This window comes from Cylas formicarius, unplaced genomic scaffold (genome assembly GCF_029955315.1).
Source record: "Cylas formicarius isolate icCylForm1 unplaced genomic scaffold, icCylForm1.1 PGA_scaffold_12__32_contigs__length_19106922, whole genome shotgun sequence".
In the NCBI taxonomy this organism is placed as follows: Eukaryota; Metazoa; Arthropoda; class Insecta; order Coleoptera; family Brentidae; genus Cylas; species Cylas formicarius.
This window is the reverse complement of record NW_026844225.1, coordinates 5,608,727-5,621,708: the sequence shown is the minus strand read 5'-3', so window position 1 is coordinate 5,621,708 and position 12,982 is coordinate 5,608,727. Positions and strand designations below refer to the sequence as shown.

The window sequence follows — 12,982 nt, the reverse complement described above, 5'->3', positions numbered from 1 at the left end:
TTTTTGAACACACTGGTTTTATGGAAAACCCTTTTCTACCAATAAAATCATTTATTGAAAACAAATTTTCAAAAAGTGATAAAAAATCTATAATTACAATTCATAAAGTATATAAGTAATGGGAAAGCTGATTAATACTCAATGGATTATTTCTGTTAATGGCAAATAAGATTACTTCAGTGATTTTCAGTTTTTTCTCTTCTTACTTGTAGGAGCTGGTTGCTGCACTGACTGAGCATACACCTTTTGTGAATGCTTGTTAATATAATACATAGCTAGCATTGACAATAATAAACTAAAACAAAAAAAAATATTAGTCTCAAATCTATCTGGATGAACATATTACCATGAAGTTCCACATATTCGGTGAATACTGGCGGACGCAGAAACGGCCATTAACATTGCAAATATAACTTAAAATTAAAATCACATTAAATCTTTACATAAACAGAAAAGGATCGAAAATTTTCTTACCCTCCGGAAAAAGGCGTATATTATATGATTTACCAAAGAGCAGGGCTGCTAAATTTCCCACCGCTGTCAAAACGAAGATAAACAGATATGTACCCAATAATCCACCTAATAAGGTTCTAGGATTGGAAGAGGTCAGCCAAGTTTTCCAAGTTTGCATTAAAGAAAATATAAAAACGCAGTTTATCGTCGATATCAAAAACGATACTTTCGTGCTTACACCTAAAACAATTGTCACCATATAAATTCAATAATTATTTATTTTTATTGAGGATTATACTCATTTTAAAAAAGTTTATGTTTACAAAAAACAAACTCCGTTAGTTTTTATTGGTATTTGTTACCAAAGATGCTAGGATCATTCGGCCAATCTTTGATAGTTCTTCTTCGTTTTACTTTTCTTGACGCACTGTACTAGGATTATTCAACACCTTTGATTTGTCCTTTCTTCTTATGGTGCCTCAGGTTAGAGTCCCTAAGACCATTCGGTGAATAATTATTGTTCATTCTACAGGAAAGTCCAAAACAGGAGGAGGAAGATTTAGACGCGATATTATTGGGTGAATTATTGTTATGTGTGGTTTAGTAGTTTAGTGGTTTATTTATCCGTAGTGTATTATTCATAAAACGGGTGGAGTCTTTTGTCAACAGTTAAATAGCGACAAGTGTCAGAATATTGGAGATTTTTTATAATATGGGTTGTGCGGTCAGTACAACAGGAGACAAAGCAGCATCAGCAAGATCTAAAAAAATTGACAGAGATTTAAGAGCAGATGGAGAAAGGGCCGCCAGCGAAGTCAAACTTCTCCTCCTTGGTTTGCTATTTCATATCAAAAAATGATGAAATTTTATAATTAATTATTGTTTTTAGGAGCAGGAGAATCCGGTAAAAGTACCATAGTTAAGCAAATGAAAATAATACATGAATTGGGTTACACGCATGAAGAATGTGAGCAATACAGACCTGTTGTGTATAGTAACACCATACAGAGTTTGATGACTATTATAAGAGCAATGGGACAATTGAGAATTGATTTTGCTGATCCAAGCAAAGTTGTAAGTGTCTCAAACCTAAATTAATTGCAGGATCATTAATTTTTGTTTAAATTTAAAGGATATTGCAAGGCAGTTTTTTACATATGCCAGTGCTGCAGAGGAAGGAGAATTAACTTGTGAGCTAGTGATGCTTATGAAAAAATTATGGCAGGATCCAGGAGTTCAACTGTGTTTCTCTAGATCTCGTGAATATCAGCTAAATGATTCTGCAGCTTATTATCTAAACGCATTGGATAGAATATCTCAAAAGAATTACATTCCTTCTCAACAAGATGTACTAAGGACAAGGGTCAAAACAACTGGAATAGTTGAAACACATTTCTCCTTTAAAAATCTTCATTTTAAGTAAGTGTGCTTAATAAATAGATTATACACAGGATATTTTCATTATCTGTATATTTTTTTTTAGGATGTTTGATGTAGGGGGACAAAGGTCTGAAAGAAAAAAATGGATCCACTGTTTTGAGGGTGTTACAGCCATTATATTTTGTGTTGCTTTGTCTGGTTATGATTTGGTCCTTGCTGAAGATGAAGAAATGAACCGTATGGTAGAATCTATGAAATTGTTTGATTCAATTTGCAATAGCAAGTGGTTTGTCACTAGTTCTATAATTCTTTTTCTCAACAAAAAGGACCTTTTCACAGAAAAAATTGTCAAAAGTCCATTAACAATATGTTTCCCTGAGTATACAGGCCCTAATACTTATGAAGATGCCTCTTCATATATCAGAATGAAATTTGAAAATCTCAATAGGAGAAAGGATCAGAAGGAAATCTACACTCATTTTACATGCGCAACTGACACAAACAACATTCAGTTTGTATTTGATGCGGTCACTGATGTAATCATCAAAAATAATCTTAAAGATTGCGGCCTACTGATGTAAGTCTCTATTTAGTTTGTTAGCATTTAATTAACATTTTTGTTCATTTCCATAAACTCCCAAAATAATTTTAATATTTATGGTAATACAGATTTACAATACAATATTTACAATATAGTACTTATAAGAGATTCCCAAATTAAGTGAACCATTCTTGTGAGGTTTTTTTTTCTGTACCCTATTAGAAAACCTGCAATCGTCATCATTAAACACAGATTTTTAAGAATAAATAAGAGCAGAGTATTATTCCTCAAAATTACTTAGCATGAGTCTCATTTGAACTTCATATATATTTATAATTTTTTTCCATACATGACATTTTTTGTATTTTTTTGTTTCACCTGTATGTTTTTTTTATATAAGTTATGTTGCTAGTACTAAGAATTTTCCCTCATAATATGTTGCACTTAATGTGTTACCCTGTGATAATGTTTAACCTTTAACTGTCGAATGTACTCTCCTTTGAAAATTAATTTTTATTGTTATTTGCTGGTTATACTGACTTTTATCTCCAAAAATGTGATTCAGTTACCTTGCGTAAACTTACTCTCCAATAAAGGCTCAAAATTAAAAATCGCTACGACCCCTATTTCAAAGACTTGCATGTTATTTTTTGAACTGACATACTATAATCAGTATTCATTTGTATACAAAATACATTCTCCTGGTGCAACTAGCGTTATTATACTTATAGAAACAGAATTAAAATATTTTTGTCCTTTTTGATACTTTTTTTTATAAAGCGAAAAAATGTTACTTTAGTGTATTTTTGGTATCATATTTTGTGTAAATGCCAGAAATTTATACTATATATTTTGTAATAAATTTATTTTAATAGAAATATTTGCATTTTTTGTTCATAAATTATATTATCTATAACCAAATTAGATGTTGCAATAAATAATCGGCAAAAAACAGGACCGAGTTGCCACAAGTATTTGGAAGTAGAATTTGTTACAAGACCCTGGTAGCTTGGGAGTGGGGCAGAAACCAGCAACTCGCACACCCGAAAGAAGAAGAGTTTCAAAGTCTTCTTTTTACTCTGGGCTTATTGTTGCTAGATTGGTTTTGTCATAAGTGTCAGTGTCAGGCGTTGAGTAGTTCAAGTAGTTGTTTACGTAAATTTCACGCTGGAAAAGACTTAATTTGCAGAAAAAAGTGTATTGGTTTATCAAAAATCAGTTATTCTGTCAGAACAAACGTGTATTGTCTGCAAGTAAGTATTAATCTCGAGATTGTGAAATTCTTCGAGGAGGGTGTTGGGGTTTTAAATAAGTTTTTAGTTTCATTGGGAAAATATGGCAGATTTTGTAATAAGAATGGTACACGACTCATTTTAAACTGCATATACTCTAATCAGTCTAATACATATATTTTGAAAAAATTTTTACGTATTGATTTTTTAAATCCTCTTGTTTTTTTTTTTTCTCAAAAATACACTCTTGGTTTTCATTTTTTAAGTAAACACCTTTGTAATACTACCCCTACGTAGTTGTTCGTAATATATTAATACGGCTTTGAATTAAATTTTATGTTAGTTCTGATTAGGATTATTGAAGTATACAAACTTCACAATTTGATTATCAACATTTCCAATGTCATGGACTAGTATAAAATAAATAAAATATATCCTTCATATTTACAATCATTTCGGCTTTATTTATTATTTATAAAAGTGAATTTATTAATACGTCCATTAAACATTTAGTAAGTTATTATTTGGAATATACTAATAGAGCCGCGTGGATATTGAACAATAGTTATCAACTCTCGTGTCAGGTCACGTTCTTGATTAAATCTCATTTACATTTAACTAATCAATCACCACGCAAGGCTTTCAATGGGCAAATTTAAATAAATTGGAGATTCCCTTATCATCTAACGCCGTGGATAATCTTTCGAATTTCTTCTTAGGAGTTGGAGATGCTATAAAATCTTATACTTACGTGTGGCAATATGTGTTTGTTAAAAGTATAGAATTCAGACATCCAAAAAATATACACTTCCTTACAAAACAGTTAGTAATCATTCAGTATTAAATTTATAAAGGAATATATTCAAAAATGGATAATATTAGCGTAGGATAGGCGGTTTTTCGCTGTCGGTATCGATATTATGTGCGGACTGAATGCGCATAACTTCATTCAGTCTTCATAAGTCGATATCATACTCATTTCAGAATTCAGTGTCCGTGGACACTTGCAATTCGCGTTTTCAGTCTTTACTTGCTGTATTTTAGTACTCTCCACTCGTCGAAAACACACGGTATGTACGGCATTCATTACTTAAACCAATGTCGTTTTTTCAGTTTCCAATTTCATTTTAAATAATTTCTTTTGAAAAATGCTTTTTCTTTCCAATTTCGCTTGTCTGTCGTCCTATTTTACTATTGCAAATAAACAAATACGTATTCTCTACGCCGTTAATTAAATTTTTAGAGATGCGATTTTGGAATAATTTTACCTTTTCTTCAGCCGATATCGTAAATGTGTCAAGGTAAACGTATATAGGTCACATTAGTGGTCGAAGATCGAAAAAATGATTTTTTTAAGTCGAGACTGGTAGAATATTTTTTTATGCTTAACATCATAAATCTTACAGATAAGAGACCAAGCAAAACTAATAGCTGTATTCCTGCAAAGGTGAATGATGGAATTTTTTTCGTCAGCGTTGTAAAATAACTCCAACAGTGTACACCGCCTACCAGGTCTGTTGTTTTTTGTTTGCTAGACATATCAGATTGATCGAAAATTACAGTTGCTCTGTTAAACTCTGCAAATTTAATATTAAAAAATAAAAAGCGGAAGTTTCCGATTGTTGTTATCAAAGAAAGGGATGTTCCGTTTTAAAATTTAAAAATAGCAATCGCTGATACCATTGCATACTCAGAGCGCAATGATCCATTTGACTGATTTGTAGTGGTAAATTTATTTTTACAATTGCTTATTGTATTGTGCAAAAGTCGATCAAATTTCCAATGACTTTATGCCTCTATATGAGACCTGCCTGTCTGAGTTTATGAACCGATATTAGCGAAAATTATTTTAAGTAAGGTAGGTACGAGGATGTTTCTTACAAATTTTCGACCATGTTGAACAATGGACGTTACATAATTTTTTAACGAATTTACCTCATCACCCTCGCGTTGAGGAACGACGCTTCCCATAACTCCAAATTGCAGCAATTTTTTTACTGAATTAAAATTGGGTAGTTATCGGCTATATCGGTAGGATTGATTACCAATGCACATGTAGATTGTTATATCATAAAACACGATTAAAAGGTTTCAGTAAATAAGGGAAAATTATTCTACACTATTTAGGATTAAAATCCAGCAAATTTTGAACTGCTGACTAGAAACTGCAAACGTTACTTTTCACAAAAATTATTAAATATTTCAAAAATAGTGTCACGTAACTGCAGAATATAATATATATATTTTTTAATTTTTACATGTTGTGGTTTTTGCTACTTACCGGTCGGACACCTCGTATATAACTGTTTTATTGTAATAAAATGAAATTAAATTTGCAATAAATGTAAAAAAAAGTGGGACCATCGCCATGATTTATCTTTTGCTCCATAGTTCCACGGGGCAAACCGTATTATCAATTTTAGGTAGGGACGTTTATATTGCCGGGCAGGGTTTCCTTCAGCCACAACCACACAGCCATATGATAAAGAAGAAACAGAAAAAAATATAATAAAATCTTACAGATGGGACATTACAGACGGGACAATAACTTCCATTTATTTCTTAAAATAGAGTTTACTACCTTATGGGGTAGCTCGGAAGCAATTATGTATTTACTATTATTTATATTATTATTCTTATTTATTATATATTTATTATGTATTTATTACGTAGCAATGGCAGACATTGTTTTATATGTAAATTACAAGTGCTACTGTCAGATATGATTTTCAGGTCATTAGTTGACAAGCTTCTTGGAAAGACTCGGTTATCGAATTTGCCTCCTAATTGTCTGCCTAAACATTCCATAATCAAAAACACTCACTAGTTTTATAAATACTTTTATTTCGATAATCACTACAACCCAAATGAATTATTAAAATAATTGCGCATCCACCATCGCATCAATAAAACGCTTGCCGTAACTATCTACTTTCGAAAATGTATTCGCTAATTCGCATATTGAAAACAATTGATGGAGATTACATAAATAAAATCCCATTAACAAAAATATTCAAAGATGGTTTGAATAATAATATGAAATATTAAAATAAAAAAAAAACTGATTTTAATATTGAATTAAGCGTATATACGAAGCTCTTGTAGATACTGTATTAGGGTCAAAAAGGATAATGCACACGCGAATAAAGAATATTTGTTCCAGAATCAAAATTGAATAAAAATGGCGTTTGCGGGGTTGAAAAAACAAATCAACAAATGCAATCAAGTGAGTAGTCGCAGATATGCTCTTGTTGGCAATGAATTAAATCAATCTATTTTTGTAGTACATGACAGAAAAAATCGGAGGAGTGGAAGGAACGAAATTGGATCTAGATTTCATGGACATGGAAAGGGTAAGCTCGGATAAAATTTATTTGACCCGTCACGAAACCAGAATAATTGTTTCAGAAAACGGATGTAACCTACGAATTGGTCGAAGAGCTTCAAGTGAAGACCAAGGAATTTTTACAGCCAAATCCAACAGCGCGTGCTAAAATGGCTGCCGTCAAGGGTATAAGCAAACTAAGCGGTCAAGCAAAATCTAACACCTACCCTCAACCCGACGGAGTCCTTGGCGACTGCATGTTGATGTACGGTAGGAAATTGGGGGATGACAGCATGTTCGGAACCGCTCTGGTTGAAATGGGAGAGGCTCTCAAACAAATGGCTGATGTCAAATATTCCCTTGACGATAATATTAAGCAGAACTTTTTAGAACCGCTACATCACTTACAAACCAAAGATTTGAAAGAAGTGATGGTAAGGGGATGCATTTTTTCTTTTGTTGGAATCGTTAATTTTTTGTCTCTAGCATCATCGAAAAAAGTTGCAAGGTCGAAGATTGGATTTCGACTGCAAACGTAGGCGGCAAGCCAAAGGTAAGAATTTTTGAGGATTCGCGATTGGTGTTTTATTTACAGCGACTCGCCTATATATTGTTGAGTGTTTATTTACGTTCTAAGCGCGTCAATTTGAGTGAATTAAACATGCCTTCAATTTAAAACGCATGATTTATATAGCTTTAAAGGGAATGATTAGCCCTTTCTCCAGTCCTATTAAGGGACAGGGAAGTGTTCATGGTATGTTGTTTTTTCTATTTGATTAGGCTACAGTATATATTTTACTCAGGCTTTTATTTTGGCTTGATTTAATTGCGACTAATAAACAATTTTCCCCTTGTCAACCAAACGTTTTGAATTATTATTTTTTTAATTTAATAAAGAGTGTCCTACATTTATACTTGTACTTGTAGTTTAATGCAGAGTAATTTGTGAAAAAGGTGTAAATTGTTTTTTGCACAAATCGCTCTGTATTTCAAAGGCACTACAAAAATATAGCTTTTCTCTAATTAAGCTCGTAGCCATTGTTCTTTTCGGAGATAGTAGTAGTAACACACGCCACTTAAGACACCCTGTATATTAAACGGTAAAAATGAGCGTCTTTGGTCTCTCCTCTTAGGATTTCCTAATCGCTATAGAATTACTGGAATTAACCAATAGATTATTAAAATTGTAATCGCCGAAATGTGTGTGTGCGTTTTTTTTTTTTTTCGTAAATCGCCTGTTATCGTTTGCCTGAATCTGCCTTAATTTTATATCTGAATTAATTTTTTGCACGAATTTATTGATTTGGCATGCATTTTTTTTGTCTGGCCTGTTGGCACTCAACAGGTTCAAATATTACAGAGGAGGAAATTAAGGCTGCAGAAGACAAATTTGCCGAATCGCTGCATCTGGCCCAGATGGGGATGTTTAATTTACTGGAAAATGACGTAAGCTTGTTCATCGAGCAATACCGGGATGGCTTATTATTGTTTCGTATTATTATTTCAGGTGGAACAAATTTCGCAGTTAGCGACGTTTGCCGAGGGTCTTTTGGAATACCACAATCAGTGCACTGAAATTCTTAAAGGTATCACTGAAACATTGCAAGAAAAGTAATTCATTATATAATGGCTATTTGATTTTTTTACTTACCTATTATTTTTATTTAAGGAAAGAGGAAGCAATGAATCGTCCGAAAGTCGAATTTGTACCTAAAACTCTATCAGATTTAAATATAGAAGGAGTATCAGTTGCGGACGGATACAACGGTACCAATTCCAATTATTTTAATACGTTTAATACTCAGAGCGGTAACAATAATTCAAACCTACCTAGTAGCAGAGGATCATTTAAAGGATCAGCACTCGCACCTAAGTTAATACCAATGAAACAAGCACCCATCCCCGATCCTTATGACCCTTGGAGCTTTCTCGAAGGTATTTTTATTTATTTTTATATTTATTTTCATGTTTATTTAGTTACTTATTTATTTGAAATTTATTATTAGTTGGTTTGGGATAAATAGGATTAGACAATGGAAGTTAGATTGCCAAGAAATTTTTGCGATCCGCAAAAATTTTTGTTATTTTAAATTTTTGGTGGTTATATGTTAAAATATGATTTCCATTAACAATATATAGGCCGTTGGGGGCAACTACTTCCGTTGTAACGGGAAATATTTTAGCGGGATGTCTGTCATCTAATGACGACGAAGTTCGACAGTCGTTAAAAATAAAATTTTATATTTGATTTTCCACCAACATTCCTTGCGTCTCTTAGTTTTACAGCCTGCGGAAGTTTAAAAAGTAGTAACAAATACTGGGTAAGGAGTTTTATAGACTTTTAAAAGGTTGTATATTGAGTGAAACAAGAAAATCGGTACTTTCGTTTATAGAGTTGGTCAAAATTAAAATAAAAAAAAATACTCCGACATTTTAAAAACGCAAGTGTTCACTTTCCTGTGTCACTCGATTGAACTTAGTTCTTATTTTTGGTTTTTATATTTATTTTTATTCTAGTTTTGTTGTCTTTTTTTTTGTTTGTCTCTTTTCCCAAATAGTCCTGTCGATCCTCCACATCAAGGACATAATATTATTATCCAATGAAAGCCAATCGCCAGTTCGCCATAATATTTTTAATATTACTAATTTGTGGTCAAATTGATTATCCTTTTTGCCAATAGTCCCCCATAGATTTATCCTGGTATTTTAGAAATATTGTCAAGGCATGGAGGCACGCGTACTTGAAAATATGCCTCAAATAAATATTGCCTCACGCTAAAATCAAAATAAGTTCGAAATACTCCAAAAATAATCCAAACGGCTTTATTGGCGGTCGTCCAATTATTTAAGCGGATAAACAAATGAATGATCATCAGGCTACAATGACATTAAGGAAGACTTAGCGTTATATTTATACCGCGTGTTGTTGTTTCGAATTGTTAAAACATTTGTGATCGGCCAAGCGATAAGGGGAACAAGATATGTCTTTGCTGAACCGTTTTTTATATTATTCCCATTGCTTGCGCTGCTGTTCTGATAAAGATGTGTTGTTAGGCTCGTCACAAGTGTCTTCTCCTCAGCACAAGCCTCAGCAACTCGAGTTGCTTCCAGGACAACAATCGGCTAATGGTAACTTACCTTACTAATGTTAACCTCGATTTGTTAAAAGCTGCGTACAATCCATAGGAAATATGCCCTTCCCCTTATTTTGTTTGATAGTAATTCTCTGATTTTGTTTTATAACTTTTAGGTTTTTAGTAGCTGTTATATGTTATATTACGTTGACAGTGGCGAATTTTTGTATATGTAATTGATAAAATTGCAGCGTCGCCATTACCGTCTCCAATGAAATCGCCGGCGAGGACGCCAATGAACCGACAGCCATGTTGTACGGCGCTGTACGATTTTGAAGCTGAAAACCCCGGAGAACTCAGCTTCAAGGTAGTACTACGTAACTCACAATGCTGACGGTGATATGAGCGATTTTTTCTATTTCTAGGAAAATGAGGTCATCACTTTACTGAATAAAATAGACGAGAATTGGTTCGAAGGCAGCGTGAACGGTCGTACCGGTTATTTTCCTGTAAACTACGTTAAAGTTGAGGTACCGCTTCCGTAAACAACGGGGTAGAAAGAACAAAATAAAGTCTATCCATCACGTTAACGTTAACTAGTAAACAGTATTTTATTTATACAAAGTCTATTGGAATTCTTGTACTGACATTCCGTTATATTATCTTGCCATATCCATTTGTTTTTGTATTCGACTGCACGGTGCTGAGGGTATCAGGTGGCACCCGAAAAGGGAATTGCTCAAGTCTTGTGTGGTTCCGTAATTTCAGGGAAAAATATAAAAATGTTCCCGTTTTCAATCGAAATTTTAACTACTAACATTTTTGTGATTTACTTTTTTTTGAGTTGTAATTGAAAGTTCTACAGTTTGTGACTTAAAAACGACGTCATTTTCGCGACCCTCTGCTACCCTGGGTTAAAAAAATATTATAAATGTAAATAATAAAAAAATTGAAAATTGTTCGCCGTTTAGTTACCGGGAATACCTCGTTCTAGGAAAATTGTTAAAAGTGTACCATTGTTTTTTAAATAATAATTTTTATAAAATTGTTGAAAAAAAAGCAATACTCAAAACCAACAAACCCTATAAGAGAGGTAGACTGCGTGTGCCTATAAACTTGAGAAACCCTCTTAGATGATGATTAGTGTACAAAATACTCCGTTGTATATGGGAAATGCTTCATCAAATAATCGTTGTGATCTAGGCCATATTAATTTTAATTGTAATGTGTTGATTTTTTTCCTTTTTACTTGTACATGTGTATATTTATATTTATACGATTAGGGTTTCCTTCAAAGTTGCTAAGGAAACTTTGTTAAACATAGAAAAGGGACTGTGCAGTTGAACATTTCGGTTTTAATTTCCATTCAGGGCGCATGCGTTTAATTGTAATTTTTGTATCGAAGGTGGCGTAAGAGTGTAAGTGTGGGGTATTCGTTAAATCTGTTTTCTTTATGCATGTCCGGTGATTTTGATTCGAGATTGGTTTCATTTCGCGCCCTTCAATGATAAGAAAATATAAATAACTCATTATCTGTTGGTTGTATATAATTTAACAAAATTGGATTAGTTGTTTCATACTGATATGTTGTTTGTAATTTAGTGCAGATATATTTGAGGTTGAATACAAATTTTAAAGAGAAACTAACCAAAAAACGAGCTATAATAAATAATATATATATGTATGTATGATTCAGATAATGTCCGGTTGTGTATTTGATTTGGGATACGTTCTGTCAGATGCTGTCCAGTTACGAAATGTTATATATGTTCTTATGCATTTCTTGATATCAAAATATTTTTAAAAAATATATTTATAAATGATCGAACATTTACACAACCTATTTAAACAAATGTTAATGCATAATATGGGTATTCAGTGTTTGTAAAAAGATCCAAAAATTAAAAAAAAAAAACTTTTGTTGCTGTTTTTCGGCATAGGTATAGATTTTGATCAAACCTTTGTGCAAATAATGTTTTGATCGAAACGTTATTGCATATAATTTTAAAAGCGTCATTTTATCCTACTAGATGTTTATATTGAGTAAATTATACCAGATTAAATATAAATGTGGTTGTAAACCCAAAATAATATCGATGGGCTTGCGAAGCGGCTTTATCTAGCACTTCACGTCCCTTTCGATATTATAAATTAGCGTACCGAGTTTTACGTAAATATGCGTATTTGAACGGCCTACAAAATTATTTAAAAGCTTTTGATGACCGCAAAAAATTATTTCGTCTACCAACAGTTTACGCGCAAAACTCGGTATGCTAATATTTCGTAAATGTATACAGTGATTCGCCTGTATCTTGACCCACGCCGCTAGTCGAAAACAACAATGAATCGAAAGAATGGTTCTCATCTCAGATAACTAGGCGAATCAGCTTTCTAAATGCTGAATCTGGTTTTATGACAATACATTAGATATAAATTTTAACGATCTTGATAAAATGTACTAAAAGTCCTAAAAGAAATGTTTTTATTGTAATCAATATATTAAACAATATGGTGTAATGCAAAATGTATCTATAGAATATTGCAGTCTCCGCCTGATCTCAGTATATGTAAGAATAAGTAAACCCAATTGGTTCTATTTTGCCTTGCAAAGGATTTATTGTACTTTTGTTCAGGAGTTGTCCGTTTTCCGGTTTTTGGTTAGTTTATGTTTTTGTGAACAAAAATACTCTTTTCTTATCGTTCACATGTATACAGTTAAATGTTACCGTATTTGTGCATTAATAAAACGAAATTGTGACAGTAAAATGTCATTTTTCTGAAACTACATATTTTTAAAATTATATTTCCCATTTTAATTTTTCTAAAAGCGTAAGATACAATTTAATAAGCTCAGGGGCCTAAGGTCTTTTCCGATTCGTCGATTTAGGTCAGTTAAAAATCGATTTCATTGCAGCGTCCTCTAGACCAGAGTAGAATATCTAATTGCGAGTATGTCCTTCCTGTAAGAGATAGCACT

At 32.6% G+C, this 12,982-nt stretch overlaps 2 protein-coding genes across 8 annotated transcripts; both read left to right on the top strand.

Annotated features, from left to right (window-relative positions):
• Positions 1-1,012: 1,012 nt before the first annotated feature.
• On the top strand, positions 1,013-3,202 carry LOC132708656 (G protein alpha i subunit). The gene is made up of 4 exons (XM_060681122.1): positions 1,013-1,286; positions 1,343-1,527; positions 1,586-1,872; positions 1,937-3,202. The coding sequence occupies exons 1-4, from the start codon at positions 1,166-1,168 to the stop codon at positions 2,412-2,414; spliced, it is 1,071 nt and encodes a 356-aa protein (XP_060537105.1). The 5' UTR covers positions 1,013-1,165; the 3' UTR covers positions 2,415-3,202.
• A 285-nt stretch (positions 3,203-3,487) lies between these two features.
• LOC132708571 (endophilin-A) lies at positions 3,488-12,482 on the top strand. 7 transcript variants are annotated; one of them, XM_060680957.1, is made up of 12 exons: positions 4,593-4,676; positions 5,013-5,118; positions 6,770-6,832; positions 6,891-6,959; positions 7,015-7,365; positions 7,418-7,484; positions 8,277-8,377; positions 8,439-8,542; positions 8,601-8,866; positions 9,986-10,060; positions 10,257-10,372; positions 10,431-12,482. In XM_060680957.1, exons 3-12 carry the CDS (start codon positions 6,788-6,790, stop codon positions 10,548-10,550), a joined length of 1,314 nt encoding a protein of 437 aa, XP_060536940.1. In that variant the 5' UTR covers positions 4,593-4,676; positions 5,013-5,118; positions 6,770-6,787; the 3' UTR covers positions 10,551-12,482. The 7 variants fall into 7 exon arrangements, with proteins under 7 accessions (XP_060536942.1, XP_060536944.1, XP_060536938.1 ...); XM_060680959.1 differs by lacking the exons at positions 4,593-4,676; positions 5,013-5,118 and adding an exon at positions 3,488-3,627 and having other exon boundaries at positions 8,292-8,377; XM_060680961.1 differs by lacking the exons at positions 4,593-4,676; positions 5,013-5,118 and adding an exon at positions 3,488-3,627 and having other exon boundaries at positions 8,601-8,698.
• Positions 12,483-12,982: the final 500 nt, after the last annotated feature.

Excerpts from the sequence above, each read along its gene's own strand:
- LOC132708656 (XM_060681122.1), top strand. The coding sequence starts at position 1,166 with ATGGGTTGTGCGGTCAGTACAACAGGAGACAAAGCAGCATCAGCAAGA. Across the intron at positions 1,287-1,342 it reads AGTCAAACTTCTCCTCCTTG|GAGCAGGAGAATCCGGTAAA; the intron begins GTTTGCTATTTC and ends TATTGTTTTTAG. Across the intron at positions 1,873-1,936 it reads TTTAAAAATCTTCATTTTAA|GATGTTTGATGTAGGGGGAC; the intron begins GTAAGTGTGCTT and ends ATTTTTTTTTAG.
- LOC132708571 (XM_060680955.1), top strand. The coding sequence starts at position 6,788 with ATGGCGTTTGCGGGGTTGAAAAAACAAATCAACAAATGCAATCAA. Across the intron at positions 8,867-9,985 it reads CCCTTGGAGCTTTCTCGAAG|GCTCGTCACAAGTGTCTTCT; the intron begins GTATTTTTATTT and ends ATGTGTTGTTAG. Across the intron at positions 10,373-10,430 it reads CCGGAGAACTCAGCTTCAAG|GAAAATGAGGTCATCACTTT; the intron begins GTAGTACTACGT and ends TTCTATTTCTAG.